This window comes from Falco peregrinus, chromosome 11 (genome assembly GCF_023634155.1).
Source record: "Falco peregrinus isolate bFalPer1 chromosome 11, bFalPer1.pri, whole genome shotgun sequence".
In the NCBI taxonomy this organism is placed as follows: Eukaryota; Metazoa; Chordata; class Aves; order Falconiformes; family Falconidae; genus Falco; species Falco peregrinus.
In genome coordinates, this window is record NC_073731.1 from 26,716,547 (window position 1) to 26,743,706 (window position 27,160).

General features: G+C 40.9%; 1 protein-coding gene across 3 annotated transcripts in view; it reads right to left on the reverse strand.

The window, feature by feature from the left end:
- Positions 1–27,160, reverse strand: part of SUSD4 (sushi domain containing 4) — a 74,399-nt gene that overhangs the window by 28,892 nt on the left and 18,347 nt on the right. For all 3 annotated transcript variants that reach the window (XM_055816380.1, XM_055816381.1, XM_055816382.1), the window contains one exon: positions 2,180–2,392. In XM_055816380.1, coding sequence (XP_055672355.1) covers positions 2,180–2,392 — 213 coding nt within the window. The remainder of the gene's footprint in view (positions 1–2,179; positions 2,393–27,160) is intronic.

Below are 27,160 nucleotides of genomic sequence, written 5' to 3' on the forward strand. Positions count from 1 at the left end.
ATAATACCTGAAGTACTACACCATTTAATCAGGAAAGCACTTGCTTCACTAAATCCTGCATTGGGGTCCTACTCTTTAGTCCAAATAATAAAAAGCATTTCTGCATATGCCTAATTTTGAGCACAGAACTTTAACAAAACTAATCACATAATTACAGTTATGCTCAAGTTTAAGTGCTTTGCTTGATCAGAGCATTGGCTGGCAATCCTTTTTAAGTGTTCCGTGCTGTGAAGTAATGCTTATCTCTTAAGCAACTGTTCTCACATCATCCATCACATTCTCATCTTCCAATTTCTTTCTTTTTTGAAAACACCTGGCTTGAGTGTTGATCACACTAACATCAGTGGCAGTTTTGCTGCTGATGGCATTGCGATCAGAAACTTCCTCCACAGATTGCCACTGGACTGTGTGGCCTGGGAAGAGCTTTGAATACTCAATAAAACTTGTTAATGCTTATTTTAACAACTGCAATGGATGGTACAGGTACTATTTCAAAGATGCGCATCAAAATTCCTAGAAGCCACCCATAGTGGTTAAGGGAACAGGTTTTCCAAGTGTTATAGCTTTTTCTGGTAGTTCAAATATCCAGTTTAGACACATGCGGCTGCCACTCTACATGTATTTTTTTCTTAAATAACCATGAGATGAGAGACAAGGGCGTTTATGAAAGGTGACTGTAACAGGAGAAGGCATGATTTTCATACATACATTATTCAAAGGCATCGGGTTGTTTCACTGAAGCTGACCCATGCCACCATTATGAGCAGGTGTTATTGGTCCCCACTGCCTTTACGCCCTACGCATCAGCTGTCACCTCAATACACATCATAAGTCACCTCGCGGCTATGCTGCTCGCAGCTCCAGCTCTGCAGTCTGTAGCCTCACACATGTCCAGGAGCCCATATTTTACAAAGACTTCTGCCAGCAGGGCAGCTACCTGAAAGACCATGGGCTACCTACCAGCTGCATCTGGCTACTCTCTCCAGTATCTCCTGCACCACTTTCACACAGACCACTGTTTAGGGCTGTTCCCTCCACATGTACCTTCTGAGCATGGTCTTCCCAAGCCCTGCTTGCTCCTGCTGTGGCACGTCCCTTCATCCCTGCTGTCCTGGCACAGGATCCTCATACCCACCCACCCACCAGCATAAATAAGTACTTGCAGTTTTTATACACGCCAAGAAATTGCATGATCCCATGGAGTAAGTGTGTTTATGAACCACGTAAGTCTTCAATGAAGCCCATTTATCTATCTGATTTTAAATGGTAGGAGGCATTCTGAAATAGGATTTATCTTGCCCCACCTTGAAGATGATGAGGCAATGGCTAATGACTTCAGTGGAGAAGTCACAACAGTGGAATGTACACAGGTGATTTAACTAACGCTTTTCATGTCTGTTGATTTTAATAGCCCTGTTGACCAAAAATAGATCAACAAAAAGAACAACTTATATCTTCAATATACTTGGTGAAATAAATTGTTTGTGCTGCTCAAATCTATCTTGGCCAAAATTTACACTTATGATATTCGAATTAATCCTGCCTCTAACTTCTAGAAGAAGAAAATAATTTAACGTTCTAATTATTTAAAACCAAATACAATTTAAAAAATGCAGTACAATAAATTGGTTTATTCCATAACAGTCTAAATTATCTCAAAGTAAACTTCCACTGTGGCTTTAAACTTCTGCAGTCCATGTATATTTGATTTTCCTACTTGGATCATGAACACATCATAAAATAGAACTTTTTAAAAGTCCTGTTTAGCAGGAGCAGTGGCATTGAAAATTCATTATATTTTCCTAGTAAAACATTGCAGAAAGGAGTATTAAGTGGGCAGCTTTAATAAATAGTTACAGTTTACTTATACTGGAGGTGGTTTTTTCTCTGCATCAATTTGTAACTAGTTAAAAGGAGAAATGTATTCTCATTTTTTCTTCAGATTTCTTTATGTCCCTTTCAACACTTGCATGCATGCACACGCACACAGCCTCTCATGGTATAAATTAAACTAACAAATGAGGATTATGGATGGGATGGATGGTAAACTGAAGTATGTATCAAATAAGACACTGTGAAATGGACTCCAACCTTTTGTGTTTTGTGCTGAGACACACAGACATGGTACGTGGACAAGTGAGAACTGACACTTGTAATTGCTTTAAGAAAATTGACTTACCTTCTTGTAGGCACACAGGTTTATCACTTGGTTTCCAGCTCAGGGAGCCATTAAAGTGTCTCACACAAAGTTTTTTTGAAGTACCATTAAGCCTGTATCCTTCTTGGCAATGAAACCGGACTACCACACTTTCAAAGAAAACACCTGCACTGGGTGTCTTGTATCCATGTTCAGGAGCTCCAGGATCAGCACAAGCATGTAGGTCATCAAACCCTATGTCAGACAAAGATACAATCAAACTGTGTTCATTTACTCCTCATGCAGCCATTGTCCCCCTTTTTCTAGGTTTTTACATTTGATGTTTAATCTTTCGGGGGGCCTCACATCTTCCATTAATGACCACTAACAATCCTGCGTGAGTACCAGCTACCCCACCATCAGGCGAGGACCCACCTCCAGCTACAGCAGAAATACTCAGGTGACAGAAACACTCCTGTCTTGTCATGCAGCTACTGAGGAAGCAGTCAACCACACTCCTCGGTAGCTGGCCTGGATAAAAATAAAGCACTTGACCCAACCTACCAGTGGGGATAGCACAGTAATGTATCTGTAATTACTCTTGGGGACTATGGGATTTTGGAGGTCTGGTACAGTCACTGGAAAGAATAATAATGTGTCAGAAGCGGAGAGGAAGAGGAAATAAAGAAAAGGGCATGCAACCTAACTGCCATCCAAAGACACAGTAACTAAACCAGAAGATGAGCTGCTACGTACGGGGAGATTTCGAGCTGAGAGGGAGCTCTACCACAGGGAAAAGGGACACTGATTTTGGATATATGGGATTCCCCTATCATGTTGGCTTGGTGGCCCTACCAATTTCTTAAAATGCTGTTATGGGAGCGCTGTATTACTGCACTGACACCAGAATGGGGTTTATTAAGCCCTTTACATCCACAAAATTAACTGTAAAATAACAAAGCCCCAACAGCTGAAATCATAAAATGTGACTGTTTATCACTGTATCAGACTCATTTCAATGTCATTTGCATAAACTGAAGCTTTTTTTACTGCAAAGCAACAAAGGTTTAGTGCAGCACTGAACAAGCACTGCATACTGAAAGAGCAAATAGCTTTGCAACAGGAACGGCAGGGGGGCAATTAATGCCGGTGGGAGGGACGCCTGGAAAATTTGAAAATCATCGCATTGTAGCTTTAATGTTTTGATTTTAAAAGAGCAGTATCAGAAAGCCTCAGCTACTTCCTGCATGATAAGGATGAAGTGCCTCCGTGGTACAGTCTGAGAGAAGGAAGATATAACAGCACAAGACTTTTCAAAACAAATCTCCGTTTCCTGAGGCCAAATCATTCCGTCCACCAAACAGCTTGGTGTGAAGCTGTGGCAGCCAAATGGAGAGCACTGAAGGTCATAAGGGGCTCTTGCATTTGAACACTGAATTCCTCCCTTCAGTTCCCTGGCCGCAAGCTGCTAGTGGAGAATAGAAGAGGCACATGCCAAGCTGCGTGTTTTATGTCCAATTACCTGCTCCTGCTAGCAAAGCCAGGGCACACCGGCAGGTCACCAGAGAGGATTGCATCTTTCTGACTCCATACATGGCTGATTTTATGTGAGTTCGGGGCACTGTGCTGAACTCCACAACCAGGCTACAATTTCCAGAAGGTGACCTGATGGCCAGAACCCAGCCCGAATACCTACGTGCCATGTGTGCTAGACACAGCCATCACCTACACCCAGCCCCTGCAGTGCTCCGATAGCCAGGGCTCTTCACCCAGAGAGATTTCACTAGCATCCCCTTTCTTTGCTGAAGCAGCACAAGAGCAGCAGAGCATCTGCTCTTACGTGGTTTTACTCCTCCATCCAGTGAAGTTTATCATGAGAACTGAAGGGTCAGTGCAGTAGCCAAGCCAAACATACCTCTGACCTTCATGCCCGCTCATCTGCTGCATGGCTCAAGACCTCCAGTGCAAATTGCCCAAGACTATCACTTGCTAACGTGATGAACAAGGAGAAATACAGTCATTATGTTCATGGGATTACACACTGTAGGCAATACTCAGTAATAAAGAAGGGCTGTCCATTTTTACTGGAGATTAAAAAGAAGCTCCTTATGCTTCAGGCAGCAAACCCACATCCTTCAATAAAGTCAGTGATGATCTTAATTATTTTCCATTAAGCCAAGGGATAACACGACATTTAGCTCAATTTTGTTACTTTGGTAATCTCAGCATTTGCAGTCAGGCAAGGAATATTACAACCCACCTTGAAATATGTGTCCTTTCTTACCAGCTGCATCAGGGAAAAGTACACAAATGCCTACTACTATGCCTCTGCAACAACAGAAAAAAGAAAGGTGCTGAGCTCACACACAATTTATCTGGTAAAAAAAGTCAGCCAAGCTCATTTCTCAGTTTTCATTAAGTCAAATATGCAAAGTTAGAGATTTTGGGACCGTCAGCACAAAACCCAACATAGAAGGCAAGAATGTTTTTTTCCCTGGTACAGCCTAATTCTGTGACCCTGCTGCCACTTTTCTGATGACCTTTCACAAGCACAGATTTTCATTCCTCCTAGGGATTGCTTTGCAGTAAGTCAGTCTCTTAGGTCCTTTTTCTTGAACACAGTTTGTGAGCAGACCAATCTATCGCCAAGGGGAATTCCCAAGAAGGAAATGGAACGCAAATGGAAAAATTTAATTATGTGCCCTCTAGTTTCTACAAAGCCAGTAGCCAGCTGTTATTCAGCTGCTGGGTAAGAGATGACACATGGAATCCGCACAGGATCACTGCTTCCATGCAGCATTTCCATTGCTTGTTCCTGAAGCAAGGAAGAAGGAAAAAGCCTCAGGGAAGAGCCAGTTAGGCGGATTACACATGCCATACAGTAACTTCTTATAGTAAGACCATAAAGGCAAAGCAAACAAAACCCCAGCCCCATCTTTTCTCCATAGATATCAACAATAGATTTGGCCCACAATCAGCAGAAGTCACTCATACGGCAAACTTCTTTTTGAAGGCGTACACGAACTAGGCACAAAGCAGCGAAGCCAGTGCTGTGCCACTCCGTCCAGTGCTTTGGCTGAGAAGGAGGCAAGGAAATGTGCATGGGAGGTCCAGCGAGGCTGGCCGCTGTGCTGAGCACCTCCCAGCGCACAGAGAGCACTGCAGCTGTTTTGACGGGGCCGTTGCAATCTACAGAAGCCAGGAACTGCTCTGATTTTCACCAGGGTTGCTAACTCTCTTGCACAAGAGGTGTGCTGCATATTTCAACAACTTACTTAGCGGAGAGCTAAGTCCACCAGTCTTTTCCAAATTAAGCATGAAACTTCTGGTACAATATTCAAGAACAACAACGCTGAAACATCCCTGAATTCGCATCTTCCACTCTTCCTTAATGATATCAGACCTGGACTCTTTACATAAGAATCGTTTTCGTATTATCTCATCTACTTAAGCGCCACCCTATCAAAAGTGAGTAAATGTATGTCTTCAATGTAATACAGCTTGGTAAATTCTTTTTTTCTCGTGATCTTTAGTTTCTCTTCTTTTTCAAAGCTATGCATTTAAGAACAGCTACTCAAAGTTGCCATACAGTATTTTTATAATGGCAGGAGTAATCTCATGTTATAGACAGGACATCTTTTGCTTTGGTCCCTTTAGAACCTGATGAAACCAGACAAAATAGTTTTCAGCCAAAGCCACAAGACAAGTCTTTGGAAAGAACCACAAAAGTTACATAAATGGGAAAGCCAATCCTTTGGTTATAATAGAAAGGTGTCACCCTGCAGGAAAGAGTGTATCAAATAAGATAAAAAATAACTTAGAACTACAATGGATTCTGTTTCTTTACAAATCCTTCAATGAATCTTTGGGGAAAAGAATGAAATTTTACTTTGACTACTGGACTTTTTCTCATGGTTACAAAGAGGGAAGGGAGAACCATCAGCACCTACCAGTAAAAGCTCTACCACACACTTGTCAAATAAAGCAGTAAACTTTCATGTTACCTATATAGCAAAAATTCAGAAAGGTCAGAAGTCATCATTATAATCAACACCGCATCCCTAGTAACAGCTTTATGGGATGCTATTGTATGGCTTTAAATTCCTAAAGACTACACAATTACTGCTGGAACTGATTATTTCAGTAATCCAAACAGCTTAATATTTAGTCTCAGTTGTAGACTTTCTGTAGCATGGCACCTTTAAGGGATGTTGTGTAAAATATAATGGACAACAATACCTCCTGATAAGGTTAATGAGTACATAAGGTCATCATCACCAGTAAAACATGCAGCTGATACAGAATGTGTTTTGGTTGTTGCTGGACCAACAGAAGGTCATCAGAAAACAGCAATGCTCTTAACCTGGACAAAACACAAGCAGTTTATATAGGTTCCTATTTTACCTTAATTACTTCGTTATTGTCAGTCAGATAAAAATTACGTCAAATTAATCAGAAGACTGAAAAAGAAGCAATGCTCTCCTTGGGGTATAAAACAATTTATTTGAAAGGACTGTGTTTCTAGAATTCTTCATTGTATGTTCTCAAACACAGAATGATTCATCTCGTCCCCCATGAAAGGCTTGAAATATCCGAAACCAGGGGAAAATTACATATTTGCCATGACAAGAAATCATGATAGCCAGAAAGAATAATCCCTCAGCTCCTCCCTTCATTCTCTATTTCTCCACACCTTGTTCTCAGTTTCCTCTTTTGTTTTCCTTGTTTCCCTCTTCCCTCACCTCCATATCTTACAGCTCCTTGTAAATTCACGGTGCTGGCAAGGTGATTTCTAATCTAGATTTGACAGACTTCTTTGACTCTAAAACTGCTATACAGCATTTCACTGACACGCTGCTGATGCATGTTAGCTCAGAAATGGCTACACTCACTCTTGAACAGAGATATCACTCAATCCGGTTAGTTACATACATACAGTGAAGGAAAAGTGACATGTAATGTGTAATAACATTAAAGATAGAGCATTTTCAGTATTTGTCTTCAGTAGGATAGAGAATGGGCTTCTCGTACAGCAACACCTGCGTTTGGGTTCACTAAATCAGCAAGTCCTTTCTATCTCAGGCCAGGGTAGAGGCAGAGGCTCTGCGGACTGTGGCAGGACCAGACTGCCTGCATGCACATTTTATAAGGAGTCTGTAAACACTGCAGGAGCAGGTTATCTTAGGCCAGCTCTCAGTAAAAAAACATATTAGAACTAAAGCAGAAGGGCCACAAGTGCAAACATGCTGAGGGCTTGCTTGTCTCGCACAAAGGAGAAGTAATTTTCATGCCTTGAAGAGTTTTTGCCCTGTTTCTGTGAAAGCCACGCAGGCATAGCATATTGCGCCTGTGGCTGTTTATGCTTCCTCACTGTTGATGACATTAATTGAACTATCCACATACCCCTGCAACATGAAAAGGAAGGATGCGCTTCGATTAGCATCTAGCCTTGGAAGTGAAATGAAATTATAAACCTGTGATTTCATTAGTGAAATGCCTGATAAAATCTAAACTCTCTTTAATCCCTTAAGGGTCACTAATGCTCAAGCTTCCCTGAGATTTCAGCAGCTTTGTAAAAACCCTGCCCTGTTTAAGATGTGAATCACAGCCTCCCTCGCTATCCCTGCAGAACATACACCCAAGTCCCAGCACTGTTGGATATCCCTCCTCACGTGGCTCAGCCTTAGCCAGGGCAGCATAACAAGCCACTGGAAGAAAGGGAGAAGTTCAAATTACTCTGTAGGAGAAATAGAACAGCAAATAAGACCTCCAGGGGGTGGGTACTTTGCTTAAGCCACAAGCTGATCTACAAAATCAAGAACACCATTAAGCTTCACTCTTCTTCACATAACCCAAGAGTGTCATAGCAGAAAAACTGGAAAATCAGTGTGTAACGCAGATTCCAAGCACCAAAACCATCTATCTGCAATAAAAAGTGACCATGCAAGCCCTGCAGCAAGGGCAACAGGCTCCAAGAGAGGCAACTGATCATTCAACAGGCTCAAAGGTTTTCCCATTTGCAGTTCCCCATTTTTATTATTTTTTCCATTTCATGGCCTCTCCTCCTCCAGCCCTGGCCTCCCACCTGTGTTCCCCATCCTCCTTCACCCCAAGCCAACCCACCACCTGCGTTTGCACCCTCCTATTAAAGACTTTCATGCTTCCAAATCTTGCTCACCACCTCCTTCTCCTCTTCTCAGTGTGCGCTTGAAAAGGAGCAGTCACTCAGAGATGCTCCTAAGAGTGATGGTCAGCTCAACCTTAAAATCTCTGCTCAGGCGTGACAAGTCCCATGGCATTTCTGTGCTAAATCAAACTGACATCTACCTGGAAAGCCTAAGGATTGCTGCTCCCTCCAGAGCAGGCACAGGGGAGGGAACGTGAGGAGCCATAAGCAGGACAAAGCGCCCATGGAGGGCAAAAGGGTCTTGCAGGAGCCCTGCTGGAGCTGCTTCAGCCTGGGTACCTCACCAGGGAGAAAGGAGGAAAAGCTGCAGTGTCAGCAGGGCAGGTTCAAGAGCCCTGCACAGATTATTGCAGATGTAATAATAGCATCTTTATTTCAGGGGCCATGCCTCCAATTAGTTACTCCCATTACCATTCAACACTCAGGGATGATAGCATAGCCCAGCTGGTGCTTGACCAGTGTCATACAGCAGGGAAAAGCTGAATTTTCTACCCATGGAGGTGATCATAATTTTTATTTTTGAATGTGAACCTTGATACAGGATTCTTTTATTGCCTGGATATTAGGCTAATGCATGAGCAAAAACCACTTAAAATTGCTGGAAAAGGAAGACGGTTTAGAATACAATCAGCACAGCACTTCAGTAAACCTACAGCAAACTGAAAAGATGTTATTTGCTTCACTTCAACAATTGCTTTCTTCTAATTAGTATCTTAAAGAGCACAGGCCTGTCCCTTTAATCACAACTTCTCACAATTAATATAGCTATGTCATTTTTGTAAATAAGCCATTTGATATATAATGCAAAAAGTACTTGTTGCTTCCAGCCTTTTGTAATCTAACAAGTCTGACTGTATAATTTATGAACGCTTATGAAATGTCATATGCTATTGTGCAATCCTCTGAACCTCCCATCACTTACATGAAAAACAAAAGGCAGACAGTAAATGTGCTGGTGGTTCTGTTGACAGAGCTCCGGTCTTCTACATTTTTATTACCAAAAGTTACCACGGCAATCCTGGGGTATGACTCAGGGTGAATAAAAGCCAGTTTATCACAAAATCCCACCCTTCCTCCCAGTTCCTAAACATTTAAACTGGATATTTAGTATTTGAACAGAGTTATTGAAAATGGTAACACTTCCAGGCTGAAGCCTAAACTGAGGCCAGTTCAAATCAAACATTAGACAGAAATAACTAAAAACCTGAAGCCAGAGTTTGTTCAGCTTTCTGCAAATACAAGGTGAATATTCTCTTCATTTCTATTTATTCAGCTAGTTCAGTGTAATGACTAGTTCTATTCAAGCTGCAAACTCTACCAGGAATTTAAAAAGTGTAAAGCTAGGTTTTTCTTTTCTATTCTGTGAAAAAGCAGCAGGTGAGAATGAATGACTTCTTCAATTTCCTTGTTACAGCTAATATTTCATGTTTCTAAGTGAATTTTAAATATAAAATGTGCCTAAATTTGCTTATTATTATACTTAAGGTAATTTTAACTATTTTTAAATTGTTCAGTTTCTCATTTCTTATCTGAACCCTGAGTATCTATGGATTCTCAATTGCAGACAACCACGCTTTGACATAGATGATGAAGTTTTGAAACAGTCTAATTAAAAAAAGTAATCAAACAACATCTTCTACTATAATAAAAACAAGGGTTCAGTAAATGCATATTAACCTCTACATATGCTTCAATAAATGGGCACATACATAATATATCCTCCTATTCCTTATGCCGATACAGCACTGTAATAAAGATGGTATTTACCAACATGTGCTTGTTGATTGGTGACCCATAAGGATCCTCATCAGGAATTAAATATATAAAACCCTAAAATATAAAATATTAATATATCACTTAGGCCAAGATTTCTTTTTTACTGATTTAAATGAATAAGTGAGCTCATTACTTTGATTTAAATCAACCAACCCCACTTAAGTTTTCATCTTCATATGTACCATTTTATATATTTTATGTCTAAGGTTTTCATTAGAGTTGCAATATTGTCAATGTGGGAATCAGCCTTAGGTCACTAAATAGGATTAATAACAAGACAGAAAGCTACTAATAAAAAAGCACCAAACAAAAGAAAACTATACTCTCATAATTTCAAGAATGTTATGGGCTTGTTGTGTTTTTAAAAAGCAGTATCTAACTATTTTTGTTTATCTGTCCCATATTTTTAGCACTCTGGAAAAAATTAATTACCATGAGTTAGTTTAAACATTTTTAGTCTAGACAGGCATCCCTTAGGAAATACAGAAAAAAAACATAAAAAATGAATCATGAGCTAGTTACTATAGTAATATTTCTTCTAGGCCAATAGCATATAATATTATTCATCACAGCAAATTCAAAGTAATGAAATGTCACACTATTCAGCAGAGATCCTTGTTTCTGTAAGATGCAGGAATCAAATACTCAGAGGTATGAGTTGGGGGGGTTGATATTTATGCTCTAATCAACTACGGACTTCCCTAGACAATGCTGTATTTTTATTGCACACAACAGTATGGTAATCCAACAAATTTTCCTTTTCAGTTGTGCTGTAGAAATTGATTTTATACTCTCTCAAGAATGGGCAGAATTGGATATAGGGACAATCAGGATAAATGTGTGAATATTATAATATTAAACTTTTAAATAAAGTACACATGAGAAAGACTGAGAGACAAGGGATTTTAAAAGCTAGTACATACTTAAAGCAGGAGAGCAGAGAGACAACTTTTCCAGCTTTTGCACTCGGTTCCTCATCACAAATCTTCTGATGCTTCTGGATACTCTAATAGCTCTTAGGCCCTGAAGTGATTTTTTTCTAGATGCACCTACCCATGAAACCATGACCTTTCCTCTTGTACGGGAAGCTCATCGCAGCCATCCATTTGTTATCCGCCTTTTCCTCTGTGTATGTTTTGTTTGCTGGTACTTACTTAGCCTTGCAAAGCTGGGACACTATTTACCTACAGGTCTAGAAGATGTAAAGGAAGACAAGGTGGTTTTGCTGGTTCACCTCACACCTTCCACATCAGGACTGCCATTGCACCTTTCACACTTGCTTCAGATCACACCGCAAAGCACTCCAACTCAAGTAAAGCTTTAGAAAGCAAGCAGATAATATTCCCTGGAAAAAAAATACTCTGACTGATTTTGGTCCTAATCTGGACCCAAGAACTTCTGATTTCCTTCTATATTGAATTGTGACTTTATATTCCTATGTTCTGCCAGTACTGGTAGCATTAAGCACAGGGGTTTTAGTCTGTTGTTTCCCTTCATGAGAGTGCATTCTCTAAAGAAAACTGAAAAAAGATGACTTGTTATTTTCCAAGAATGAGACAAACCCACAAAGTTGTACAGAAAGGAAGCAGGAATCCAGTCGGGTGCTGATAATGAAGCATTGTCAGCACACTGAAACACTTTTTACTGAAATCACTTATTTAAAATGTTCTGTCCTGTGAGTTATTCTGTTCATACTGAAAAGACTGGAAAAATCAGTAGTAGATTAAGACGATGCAGAAGCATATTTTTTCCTTTCTTTTTGATTCATAGTTGTGTTCAATTTAATTCCTCAATACAGGATAAAAACTCCCCTGAAATTTGTTCTGTTTAAACAGCTGGTCAGGAGTGGGACTGGAAGAGCAGATAATCCAGCTGTGGGGCTCTCTCAACTAAAAATCCCTGTGTGCCCATTTTCCTGGTGCAGTCCTACCTGAGGACCACCTCACAGTGCCTGAAAGCGATGGCAGGCTGCTCACAGCATCAGAACAAGCAACTAAAGGAGCAAAGTCACAGAAGAGCTAGTGAGCCATATGGAAACATTTATAATTATAACATTGTGCCGCTGCAGAGCCGTTATATTTAACCCCCTAAAAAACCCAAAGAAAAATCCTGGAAAATGTCAATGACAAATTTCACTGGCACGCTCTCAATTGTTGTGGCATCATCAAAAAATCACTGGTGTGTGAAGTCCCTCTAGACCAGTATTTCCACTTCCAACGCAACCCATCTCCTCCCTAGCCAGATTCCTATCAATTCTGCAATTCTTCTATTACCCCAAATCTTCACGTATACTTTCCCTGGTGGCAGTTTTAAAAAGTCAAGATAGATGATATCTGCTGTTTCCCTTCACTGGGAAACCAGCTGTCATCTCAGGAGACTGAAAGATTAGTACAATCTTTGTGCAATACATCTATGCTTTATTTTACATCATAACTCCAAGACTTTTAACCTCACTACCTTAAAAAAATCTAAAATCTTGTGAGTTACTGAAGTGAGAGAACCAACCCCTGATCATGGGGGTTTCCGTTCTTTTCTTGTGGGTTTTTTTTTTTCTTTAATCCATGGGTATTACAGATTGTGTCTTAGGGCGCTACTGGGAGTTGCTCCCTTTCAGTTACAGACACAGCAGTGAACATATGCAGAAGACGGTGAAGCTAAGGACAGAAGAGAAGCTGAAGAAACCGAAAGGGGAACAGCAGGAGCGACTTGGCAAAGGTACAGAGATGGGATGCAGTGACATACAAAAATATGTTAGCCTGGAAGCCGACTGACAGCTGTTTGGATGGTGATACCACTAGAAGGTAAGAGAGAAAGAGATGGGAACACAAGAAGAAGCCCAACAGGGTTCCCAGTAGGCTAAAACAGGAAGCTGGAGAGCGACAAGAGAGAAGAGAGGGGGAAACCCTCAATCGCAGGCAGCAGAGCCAAGAGGATGGACAGTGCCTGAAATAAGATCAGGGCATCAATGCCAGCAAGATGCCTGGCAGGTCAGTGTTGGAGGCTGGCAGCATACTGTGAGAGCCTCCCCAAGGGTTAATGCCCTACCTTTGTGGACCAGAAGAACCCAATTTTATTCTTCTGCTGACAGCATTAAAAACTACAGGCTCCATAATATACTCTGCATTGACAACACTGAAGTTGAGGCTGTCAGATGACAACTAATACACTTTATATAATATATAAATAATAATTAATATATATTATATAATATATACATAATAATATACATATATAATAATATTATATAATATATACATATTGCTATTAGGCAGTTGAAAGATTGTTACGGCATTCATGTGCACAGATAACAGGTAATGCTGAGCTACCTGGTGCTCAAAATATTTTCATAAAAGCCAATCTGAAAATAACATCTACTGGTTAAATTTAAAGACTATGGGCTTTTGTTCTTCAGAAAGTATTCACATCCCTACCTATCATGAAAATAGATTCCCATCATTTCGAAGGACTAGAGGAAAAGGAAGAATAAGCTGTTATTAAATTTTTATGGTACTGTAAGTTGAGTAGCTGGGAGCTAGGAAAGGTCTAGAACCAGCAAAGTGATGGTTCTTTGTTCTTATTCAAGGGACAAGAGTTTTAACCACATAAACAAGCAATTTATTTAAAACTTATTTTTCTTAACAGATATTAATCTGAGAATTTCTGCAGCTCCTCTTTCCCCAGAGTGTTGAGTGGTTCTTTTCAGAGCAACAGCTACAGCAAATCTAGTTAAAATAAAAAGCAGGCGGTACACAGAGCCATACATATGCTTTGCAAGAAACGGGCAGCATATCCAGATTTATATGTGTGCCAGTCCACTAGCATGTCATAATTGTGTTTGTTCTTTTAATAACTTTAGGCTCCAGTGATCAGAGTAAAATTCTATGCTGAAGCTAATGCTTCATCCTTATTTCACCTCACTACCCTAAATTATATAGTAAGCAGAGTTAAATAAATGCAGGAGTCTGTCTCCCTCCTTACATCATAGACTCCAGCCACGCACGTAATAGGTTGCCTGATTTAACTCAGTCTCTCTTTTCAAATCTTACTTTGTTTTTACAAAATATTTGGCTCAGCCATTTCTTTTCATAACTGCACAGATCTTCAAGCCTGCCTTCCAGTGTTCAGTGAATTGCAGTCTCCACTGATACAAACAACACATCAAGCTTCCTTGCAAGAGCAGTTGGGTTATTTAGACAATGATGTTCTTCCTAATTATTATATCTACACTTTACATCTACAGCCTCTTTCTATAAATGTAGCCCACAAGACTTAGTTAAGCAGCTTATTAAGTAGGCATGGCCTTTCAGTAGCTATTGTGACTGCAGCATGCCAGTGCTAATCTTCTGATTATAAATGATTTTTTACTCCTATAACCAGACTACAGATTACCCTATAATGAAAACAGACATATATATTACCAGTTTACATGAGAGACACTGACGTGTCTACACTACACGGGGAGTAGAAAGCCAACCCCCAGTCAGCCAGTACCTTGTCCAATACTACTACCTTGCCTTACTACATTAAGGTTAAAAGTGAGCGAAGCGTGCCTAAATATACTGCCACTTTCAGTTTCTGGCCACCTTAGAAAGATATTTTTTTATAATCTGACACCATCTTGAACCTCATTTGGGACTGCAGATGAACCGCTTTAGGAAGGTCAGACAATCCTCGCAGGTCCTTCTGGAGTGGGCAAGATTAAGGGCCTTGTTTTGTTATGCATGAAATTCATGGGTATATTTTGCTTCCAATAACTCAAAACCAATTTCAAGTTAAACCTCTGAACTTGGCTGTTGATAATGCCAGTGGAAGAACATTGATATGGTCTCCACACCAGTTTCCTGGCCATTATACTATCTCACCCCTTTGCTCTTCATCACGACTAATTTTACTGTCTGAGAATGACAACAACCCTTTCTTTCCATATCTCCTCTATTCTCACCCAGCTTTCTTCGGTGGCTCTGTTGGGCACCACTTCCCAGAAATCTCTCTTCAAATCTCTTCCCTTTTTCCTTCCTGTCCTGCCTGACAGGAGTCACTCACCACCACCTGGCAGCCAGTGCCTGGTGCCAGAACCGCCTTTCTAGAGCTGCCTCGAATCCCACATCTCCACCCTGTACCACCTCTGCTCTCGTGACGATCTCTGCCAGGATCCTGAGGGCACCAATAGCTCTTACTGGCACTGACTGGCCTCACCAAAAGCCCCCACTGACACCCCCTGCCCACAGCCCAGGAGCTCCAGGTAGCTCAGCCCTGGGCTCCCATAGCCCTGGGCTATGCTGTAGGTGGGCCTGTCTGAGCCCCGTCTCTGGCCCTGTCTTCTGGGCAGACCTTGGACCCACATTGTATCCCTACCTCCTGCTGGGTGGGCCCTGGACCTGGTTCACCCCCTGGCTGCATCTGGGGCTGTCGATGGACCCCACTACCAGCACCCAGCCCTGCTGGGACCCGGTGAGGCTGTGCCCTGGTTGCTGAGGGCACAGTCCCAGATCCCTTCACTGCTTTCCTTTCCTTTCTTTGTGGAGTTCAAGCCATTCATCCTCTTCTTCCACATCATATATCCTTATTCTCGGTTCTTTCTGTGCTCTACCTTTCTTCTGCATTCTCCTCAGGATATACTTTTGGCTGCTTTGTATTTTCCCAGGCTTCAATTTATCTTTTTATGACACCTCCCTATCCCCCCATTTTTCCCCATTCATGTCCAGTTGTCTTTTAAACCCCTTCTCAAAACCCCACGTGTTTCATTTATCCTTTGCCAGGCCCAGCTGCTTTCCTCTTTGAGGGTTGTTCTCCACAAGGCCTTTCAGTTCAGGCTATAAAACCCAAAGAAAGACAAGAAAGCATCGTGCCACACGTGGTGGTCTCTTACACAGTTCGCCCTAACCGTGGCCTGAAAATTTTCACCTTTTAATTAATTTTTTGTATTCCTGGAGAAATCCCACTGGTACCTTCTCGAATTTCTTCACCTGCAATTAATTCTCTGTGAATATGTCACCGTACCTAGAAACAGAGAGATTGCCATTGATCTCATCTGTCTTATTGTTAAGAAATAGTTGTTCCCAGTATGAAAAGAAATATCTCCGCTCCCGATTTCTGACTCCAGCCATTTCCTAGCCCACATGCTGCTCACCAAAGACACATCAATCATCACACATCAGGCAGGAGTGACCTCCACCGGTAGTTACGAGTTCCCACACTGAGATAACGCTATGTGGAGTGCAGCCTATGGCTTGACCTAAAGATCTTTCCCACTCATAAAGCACGCCTGTCCTCCAACGCATTTAGACCTATGGCTCTCATAAAGGGCAGCATCTCACGCCCTATCAGCATCACATTGAAGCTAGGCACAGTTACAGGAATGATAATTTTATATCATTTAAAGTTACAATTAAATGAAGGGCTAAAGGACATGCATACAATAGTGTAAAGGTATAAAGTCCAACCTGATGTTTAGTAGCCGTCTTAACATGGGACAGGCAACGTCCCCCCTTAGCCCAGACGTGACTCAGCCATTACAAGAAGGACGAATGTCACTGATCATCCCTTCTCAAAGCGGTCTCCAAGAGGAGCAACCTGAATATTTTGCTATGCTAGGATTAGGCTTGACTCATCAAGCACAACTCTGTGTACCCCACATGCCACTCCGAAAGGAGCTGTGGTGAGGGACAGAGCCCACACAGCACATGCACACATACACAAACACTGCCTGGGCTTTAGCTCCAATTAAAACAGAGGGTTGAAGGATTCTTCTAGGGACTTCACCCTTCTTCATGCCTAGCTAATTCCTTTATATTGCAAATTTAAACTTAACTTCTTAAACTCCATTGAAAAGGGACTTTCTCAGGAAAAATGGCAATTAGGTAGTGTTGCCAATCGTGCCCAATTCTCCGAAGGAAATAAAAAAGCTAAACTCCTCTAGCATGGCCAGCACTTCATAAAACAATCTGCTCTATAGTTACTGGATGCCTTACTAGATGTAGCACCTTATAATTCAGCTATCTTAATGAAATTAACTATAGATACATATGTCCTTGTACATCTTAAAACTCGGCATGTTTCCTATGTCATACATACAACTATGCACACAGCACGCCACATACACAAGCCTAATTGGAAATGGAGTGATGACCAAGGTAAAAAACTGTATCCCATGGAAAAACTGAGGAAACTGCTACTTCTCAAAGCCTCTGTATACATTTCTGGCTTGAAACACCTCAGCTTTCTCTTAGGTGGCAAGGGATGCTGTCTCAACTTTATCGGCTGTTCTACATGGTATGGAAGAAGTACAAGAACAGATACTCCGAACTGGGATGAATTCTGCATTGTTTAAAATTCATTTAATCACTAATCAGGCAAATGTAATCTGATGCCAAAAAACACATCTTGTTAAACTTACTTTTGAAATACAGCATACCCAAACAAGGGAGGAAATTGTTTTAGTGTGATTTATAACAGTAATGAAGAGTTACATTCTTTTCGGTAATGACATTGTGCGATACATTTTCTCTTTCAGGAGTAAGCTTCTGTAAGCTTCTGAAATATTTTAATCTGCCTCATCTACCATTACAAGCTTCAGTGAAACTGTGAAATCCTCACGAGGATCAGCACTGTACACAAATCCAGAAATAACCCACAATCATCTCTCCATTTTGGTTCTGTTTACGTTGTAGGTACTAAGCTTCTTCAAACTTCCCCCAAGCAATGGAAATTTGCCAAATATATAACCCAGTGGGCCATTTAAAGGGATTTTGCTGTAAATTATGACTGTGACATTCATGGGCAGCTGTCAGTCCCAGACAGTGGAAGGGGAGAAGCAGAAGGGGAAGAGTGTGGAGCCTGGCCTCCAACCTGAAACCTTGCGTGTATTTGTTCATGACCTACAGAAAATGGATGAACTGGACAGCAAAAGCTCTCTCTGCATACAAATGGGAATGGCACTACAGAAAACCAGACCCTGCTTTGGCAGCTGGGGTTGATGTCAATCCTGTCTCAGGCTGGCAGAGGCTGCCTGGAGCCTTGTTTAAGCTGGTGTCTCTACAGCCGAGCTCTTGTGGCTTACCTAGGTCGTGTGTGGCAGCTGAGCTGTGGCAACAGACTGTGCACGCTCTTTGCCCATCAGATGAAACGCATTAGCGTTAATTTCTTGCATCCGGACTATTTGCCAGATGGATTCCTAACAAACAGCAGAACTGAACTGCTGAATTATTTTACATATGCTTGGAAAGCCTGAGAAAAAAATAAACACAAAAGAAGTAACTATTGGGAACTGAGTGATGCGTTTTTGAGTGCAACAGACTCCATCATTATTTCAAAAACATTCTGTACGTCACAATTCTGTTAAAAAAAAAATAAAGCCAGAAGTCAAAGTAGTTTCCCATGCTAAGTGAGATAACAGGTCTACTTTTTTAGACAATAAAAAAGAGAGGCTGTGTTTTCACGCAGTAGATCTCATGTCCTGTCCCTATCTGAGCACACTGCTCAGTAGCAACGGTGTACACATTAATTAAAGCTTCTATTGTGCTGCAAATGCTTCAGCTATCCCTGCAAGAAATTACCTTTTCCTTCTTCAGTATGAATCTTCATTGCTGCGCCTGTACAATAGCTGTGTTGTTATTATTATTATTGTTTCTTTCGGTTTGGGCTTTCAATCTTACAGGGCACACTGCTTTTTTCATCTTTCTTTTTTAAAAAAACAAAAGTAAGTTAATGTAGCCACCAGAGGGAGCCTCCGATAGCTTTCGAGAGAAGAAAAAGCTATTGAAAGTGACACAGGAATTAATGAAAATAATTATAGTTGAGAAATTGAGTTCCAAGAAGCAGCAGCTTTGCCTTAAGACCAAATTCTATTTCAGCGTAAGGTTTTGTAAAAGGTTGTAATATATGGCATAAATGGCTCATTTCAATATGGAAAGCATGCAGAGGAAGGACAAGAATCAAACTGAGATGAGAACAACTTTGATTAACAGTCGCCTCGCCTAAAAATGCAGGAAATCCAGTCTCAGTGAGTAGCTAGAAGCAATTCAGATTACACAAGACAGCTAGCCTTTTGCAACCAGATATTAATATATAAATACACTAAGGTAGTAGAATAGTATGAAATTTTCACTATCTAGACATAAAGTTTTTAATGGATTTTGTAAAAGAAAACATATAGCTTGTTTTCTATGTATAAAGCCTGTGTGTACACAGGTTTTCTGTGCCTGCCTTGGCTGCCTTGCCAAGCAGATGGATGAAAGCAGAGTTCTTCAGAAAAGACAGCAGAGCTTTCCAGACCTCTTAACACCTTGCACAACTCCCTCACGTTCCCTAGATAGCTGACCTTCAAAACATCATTAAAAACATGAAATATTAAAAATACGCTACTACAGAGTTGCATCTGTGTTTTATAACCTATTCCTTCCATGGCTCTTCAGAAGAAATCTGCCTTAAAGCATATATTGCTTAAAGGATGAAAAAGGATATAGTATGTTTGTATCCGGTATCTCCAACAGTACATTTATTGAAATATTCATCACTTGTTCTAGTCCCTGAACTACTTCTGAATTGCTTATGCTGGTTTTGAGAAGGTGCTTACCATATAAAAACTTTATATGTTGTTATTCTTAACTATCGTCCTTCTAACCAAGAAATTTTGCCAGAGGGGCTTTACTTCACAATGACAAGAACTTACGCTTTAGTTTACTCAGGCTGGAACTGGGACCTTTCCCTTTCTCTTGGAGGGAAATGCTGCGAAGGAAATACCAGACCAGTTGCTAGATGATGTATGGTACTTAACCGTACTCTCTCAGGTTACTTCTCTGGCATGCTAGGGGACTTCAATTCTGGAATTTTGTTTTCTATAACTTAAGTAAATATCCTACTGATAACTCATGCTGGTAACACTGATCATTTGAAGCTATCTTTCTTTCACATACCTGAAATAACTCTACACGAGCAACCTGGGTTAAAATAAGTGATAGTCTTGAGAAAGATTACAAATGTCTACAATGGGCTCAGATATGAGAAGACTGGAAGAACGGTCATATGAGCAAGCTTAACTTCAGCATTTTTTAACCTGAGGGGTTTCGTAGTCCGATGTCATTTCACCCTCTTCTAGTATGTCTTTAACTGAGTATGAAGGCAAAGAAGGCAAACTGATGCTTTCCCTCATGTGGCTCCATTCTGACCAACACTCTTGTGGGGTTTTGCCCAGAAGGTAGTTCTTGCCTCAGACTCAAGCCCAGTTACTCCTTCCCTTGTGTTACAAAGTGGGGGCTACACCTCTCTCCTGCAACCTGAAGCTCCAAACACATCGGGCCAGATAACATGCAGCGTAGGAAACTGAGATACTTTTGCAAGCACCTAAATGCCTTCAGAGCATTTGCAAACTCTGATAATTAATTAATGCAAAAAGTAACACATGGGGTATAATTAGCTATTTTAAAAATCTCATTCTAACATTTCCCAAAATCCAAAGCTATGAAGCCAGCAATAAAACAAGCATGGAAAATTTCAGCTAGGCATTTATAAAGCTATAGGGCACTGGAAACAAGGATTCCTACCAAAGCAGCCTTAGCTACAGGCATCGCCACCAGCTCCACCATCCACAGCACAGCCCCTCTCACCCACAGCTGCTCATCACACCTAATATAATCACAGTTATATAACCAGCTCCAGCACAAGGCACTTGATATAAATGTTGATGTCATGGTGATTTTTAAAAACAACATTTCTATTAACATTCTGTCTCCAGATTTCCCAGCTGGCTGACTGCAGACCATTTCCCAAGATGTTCCAGTTCCTCCCTGCAGAGCTTTCTCATGTATCTTAATAATAATTCATAACATTTCTATTGCACCTTTTACTTTGACTCCCACTGACATATTCAGCTGTGACTTTCAGAGCAGCAGTAATACTGTTGTAGCTGTGATTGCCTTCAGGATACACCAAGGCAACATTTGTAGGGAAAAGAAATATATTTTCCTAGGCCAATTAAGATAATTATAAAAAATGGACCATCTCGCAGCCACACAAGGCTTTCCTCACAAAGTCTGCTGCATTGTCTCTACTATAATTATGAACTAGAAAATGTCCATTTAATGGCATGCTGGACAGAAGATTCAATTGATTGGGAATATAACCTAACAAGGTTGCAGGAGTTAAGTTTTGTCCATTTAACGGCATGCTGGACAGAAGATTCAATTGATTGGGAATATAACCTAACGAGGTTGCAGGAGTTAAGTTTGCAAAGATTTTGTATTTAGAACCAGGAGGAAAATCTAATCAAAATAGAAACATAGAAAAGCACCCTCTCCCTCCTGTTACTAGTCTCTTCACTGACCTCTTTCACCCTTTGATATATATATGAATCAGTGAGTAACTATTTAAGTTCTTTGAAGAAACTTAGGAGACCAAGAAATACATGTCAGAACAAAAAAAAAGAATGTAGATCAACCCAATGCAAAAGCAATAAAAAAAATAAATGAGATAAAATCACTTTACAGACCTGTTCCTAGCATTTTGTTCCCACCTGAGTTTCAGGAACTAGTACAGCAAGCAATCACACGCTGACATAAATTAGCCTACATCTAGTAGCATACATACAAGGCCAAAATACAGTAAGCAAACATCAGTGAATATAGTCTAAAAAGCTTAAAAAGGATTTTCCTCTTGGCACAATGTGAAGTGCTAGAAAGTAAAATAGCAGTACACGTAGTAGAGAGGGGTTGTAAATTTTCTCCATGGCCCCAGCAGCACCTCTCCAGCCTCAAGTAGTTAAATTCTACAATCAAGCACAGTTCAACTTCCAAGATCTCATCCAAAACTGGCATCTCTGCTGAGACTGTGAAAGGTCTTCAAGAGACTACGTGTGATGCAGACACCTGAGCAACTGAAAAGTCCATTTTACATTCAGGAGGTCATTTAATATCTATTTAGATGGCAGCAATCTTTTGTTAGTGTTGAACTAAGGTCACTGAATCAGGAGCTTAAAATATACCTGTTCCTTTATCCCTCTGTCCAGATCCAAGGTTTCAAGGCCATACTGGCTTTTATGTAAGCAACCATGAGATGCTGCCAACAGAGCAGTCATTTTATTGCTATACGACAAAAACGTCTCTACACATTCAGAATCAGATAGGGGAAGAAATGTCTCAAAATGTATATATGTCATTTTGCATCTTACTTCTTAAAACTGTTCATTTCTGTGTTGTATATGCTTCCCACACTTGAGAGACCTTCGATCCTATCTGTGCAATGGAGGAAAAGTACATCTAGCACCCACTATTGAACGACACCTAACTATAATAGCCAGCATATTCCAACAATTCCAGTTCATATGACCTTCCGCATCTTTATTTTAACCAAGCCGGGAACACTCTTGCTAAGCCATCTGTTCCTATAATGAAATCAGCAACACAAGGACGTTGAAGAATGTGAGCTGTGCCTTAGCAGTTTGGTCCCACTTGCGCCAAGGCAGCATACGGTCATGTTGTGTGTTCGTAAAGACACCAATGCAACAAACTCTTCCTAATTTCAGCTGAGGACGGTAGCCAGACTATGTTAAAAACAACTATGTCAGCCATAATAGCAATAACATTGATGACAATAATAGTGACCAGAACACTGCTGCCATACATAATGTCTGCACGGTGTTTTTTCTTTTCTGTCATTCCCATTACTTACACTGCACTACAAACCTTTAACTCTGTATTGAAAGGGTTACTAAATTGTTTCACCTTGATCAAGTACTACATTCATTCTGGACTAAAGTAAGAAAAGATAGAAAAGAAAGGGGAGGAAAGGTAAATTACACATTTCCAGAATTAAGTATTTCTTAGGCCATATCTTCAGGCTGGAATCATTTGGGCTCTTGAACATGAGCAAGCATTCCACATGTGTATACTACACATAGAAATCTTGTTGGATACACTTAAAAAATTCAAATAGCAGGTCTCAGTTCTTCATCTGCTTCTTTATGTTAGGAACACACCTCAGCCTTGCACCCAACCTGCTGCAAGTCCATGTGCTTTGGATATGACCTGTGCATCATATTCAGTCACTCCACAACTATGTAATGTCTGCATAACGGAGGGCGTCTCACACACTTCCCATGTCCTTGAAAGGAATGGTAGACAAGTCTGATAGGGAGGCTTCCTCTGACATGTCTTGGTATGTGGTATATCACAGAATTAACAGAACTGTTGAAGTTGGAAAGGCCCTTCTGATCATCTAGTCCAACATCCCAGCTTAAGCAGGGTCAGCTAGAGAAGGTTGCCCAGGACTGTATTCAGTCAGGTTTTGAGTATGTCCACAGACGGAGATACCACCACCTCTCTGGGCAACCCGTGCTTGGTCACCCTCACAATGAAAAAGTGTTTCCTGATGTTCAGAGGGAACCTTGCCTCTTGTGCTGCCACTGGGCAACCACTGAAAAGAGCCTGGCTCTGTCATATTTGCCCTCTCCCTTCAGGTCAGTTTTATATATCAATAAGACCTCCTTTAAGCCTTCTCTTCTCCAGGCTGAACAGTCCCGGCTCTCTCAACTCCTCACATGAAACATGCCCCAGTCTCCCTCTCCTCCAAATGCAGCCCGGGATGCTGCTGGCCGCCATTGCTGCAAGGGCACATGGCTGGCTGATGGTCAGCTTGTTGTCCACCAGGACCCCAAGCTCCTTCTCCACAAAGCTGCTTTCCCTCCGCTCAGCCCCAAGATGACTAAGAGGATTTGTAAGAATCTGAAAATTAACTCCCCTTTAAAATGTGTGCCCGCATAACACCACACTTGGACGCAGATGCACAAATAGCGAAAAAGAAGGTACTTCAGGCCAGTCAGTGGAATTTGTTACAGCTGACTATGAAGTGGTGATGAGTCAAACATGAGACTTCAAGTGGAGAGCTCAGTTTGCGCTACCCTGACTTAAAACATTCCTCTCAGACATTCACACAGGATCAGAACAGAGAGCTAGCCTTCTGCTTTGAAAACATCTCCCTGGTGTCGTCGGTAAGATTCAATTCTCTTCTCTACAACAAGAGAAGATAAATTTCCAGTGAATGCTGCAAGGTTTTGTGTCTCCTATGAAACACAACCAATCCTTTACTTTGTACATCCAGCATTTCAAACACACAGATGAAACTTTCACCAAGCTATCTTGATTCCCACGTCTGGCCAAGCAAGAAGTGAATCTTTGAAAATATTTAAAAGTATTTGCTACATTGTGAAGTTTGCTTTCAATGAAAGGCAAGTGGTAGGTAGTTTCTTGCAGTCTGGAGTGTCTTCTGGATTCTTTACCCGATATCCACATGGCTTCTGTAATTACAAATACTTCCTCCACTGTCAAGTCACTTCTGACTTGAAGTCACAGACAAAGCACACTATGTCTTTCTCATCTTCTGGCTCAGCTACCATACCACACTACACGTGGAGACAGACAAGGAAGCTAGAGTTTGTAATTAAGGGAAAGAACACATTCTCATACTGTTAACAGAATGAAAGAAAAGACTCATGCAACAGTCTAGGTTTCTCTACAGTTTTCTCAATGAGAAAAATGGAAAAAGCATTAAGAAAAAATTTAGCTGTGTTGCACTCCTGCTTAATGCACTGCAGAGGAAAGGGGAAATATATATGGTCAGTGATTGCTTTTTTGACTCTTTTTGCACAGAAAGCTCTAGTATTGGACACGTTTACAGGTCAGATGGATGCACAAGGGCAAAATGAGGTTAAAAATATGAAAGCCAAAGTGCACAGTACACATTACTTCTGCAGTTCTCCCTCAATGCAAAATTCTATTGAAAATCAGTCAGAGTAATTCTGTGGTTGGAAAATGAGTGCAGGATTGATTACCAATGACCTCAATGCATGTCAAAGGACTGTACTTATTACAAGAACAGACTGCAAAATACAAGTGATCAGATCCTCCTTCCAGGAGATTTAGAAGACAGTGATATAAAGAGGGTTAGTCTTCAAGAGGCACTCAAAACAAAGAATAGCTTAAGTTTTGAGGAAGTTTTCAAAAAAAAAAAAAAAGTGCTCTATTTCAGGTATTTCAGAATTTAAATCTTTAATATCTCATCAACTCCAGACCCATTATACAAGGCAGAACTTTCCAGAGTTAGAAACAGATCAGAAAGAAACCAGATGTGTGAATGACCATTTATAAAACCAAAATGTTGTATAAAATACATACAGGGCATTAAGGAAACTGAGGCAGGAGACCACCTTCACTAATCTCTTCAGCCTACACAGACACATGCCCAAAGGATGAAACTATCATCCTCCACATGTTATATCTATGCTGTACCGCTATAAGTTCGAAACAGTCAGATCTTTTGCCTGAGGAGTCTTCCCAGCTGTCAGTGCTAACGCATCACTGAAAGATCATATATATCCATTGCAAAACTGAATAGGAAAGTATTTGATCACAATTACTTCAGCTATTTATTCCTCCAGCTTTCAAACATGAAGCCACAGCTTTCCACCCTTGAAATAAACTCATCCTGCAGGGGGGATACAGGTGGGGTTCTCGCCACTGTGTCCCAGTGAACTGAGGTGAACAGAGACATCTCAGCTGCTTCTGTACGAGCAGCCCGATGTGCAGTGGAATCGCAGTGGCTCAGTTCACGTGAGGTAGACTACAGACAGGCAATGGCTTTATTTCACACAGCTGCTTTTTGATGTGGGCATACAAGCTGTAGAAGAAGACTAAGCCAAGACTATGGCCACTGATTCCAAGGGTACCTGTCGGCCCAAGCAGAAGCCATGTGGCGAGGCCACAGCAGGGACAGCATCTGTGAGCAAGAGTGGTGACCACTTCAGAATGAGAGGAATGCTCTCCTTCATGTACAGAAGACACACTCACATAGGCTTTGAACAAGGGAGACATGTTCATCCTAAATAATCAGTCTTAAGAACTGTCACCTGCCCTGGTGGAGTGGATAGAAGATCCATCCTTAAATAAATATATCTTGTTTGATTTAAGAAATCGCTGACTCCAGCAAATGCTTGAGTATATATTTACATGAAGAACTGAAGAATGCGTAGGTAGAATACAATATTCCACTCCATTCCAGAAGTACGCTGCATGAAAACCCCTCACACCCAAGCCTGGAGCAATGTTAAGATTATTTCACTGCCTACTAAAAACTTGCAATTTTGCTATTAAACTTGACATTTGGAGCAAGATCCATTAATCGTCTAACAAGAGGTGAATCTACTCATACGGCACATTTGTTTTCGGTAGCAAGGGATACATGACCTCACGCAGAGGCTGTGGTAGAGGTTCTCAGTTCAGACTCAGTACCCAGAGCACAAAGTCAAGAGTCAGGAGCTGGACTCAAAAGCAAGAGGACGACATTAAGAGCCCTACAAGATGACACAGGCACTGCCCTTGTTTAGCAGGCACCCAGGTCTGTGAGCAATTCTGCAGACAGAAGTGAACAGTGTGGCTGAAGAGAAGGGAAGTCCTCTCACAGGCTTGGCTAGGGGGATCAGACTGTAGCCCTGATGTGGAGTTCCAGTTCCTAAAATGTATATACACTTAGAAACCTTTTTATCTTAGTTCATTCAACTTGTAGCATATACAGCATTATCTACTGACAAATAGCCTTTATAACATATAGGCACAGGAGAACGTTTACTAACAAACTGTCAGATTTAATATTTTCCTGGTTGTAGCTGACTCATTATGCAACTTGAATTTTATATTTAAATACAGTGCGTGTGGACAGTGTGTCTCTTGGTATTTGCTTTGGTTTTTTTAAATATCTTAAGTGAAGAATGTTCTTCTGTACAAACCAAAGATGTTGAACGCAGTAAGCTACTGTCAGCCTTAAAATACATACTAACTTTTCTAACTGCTGTATTGCATAAATAGGTATTTAGAGTCTGTTTAAAAGCAGATTATTTATATAACAGTTCATAACAAACCCTGTAGCAACAGTACCATTTTCATGCAAATTTGTACTGAATGTCTTTCTAAAATATACTCCTTTTATCTAATATTCTTATACAAAGGTAAAACAGTTCAGCAAACAGAGCACTATTTAGCTATGTAGTTTTTCATCTACACAAATTCTGATCAACA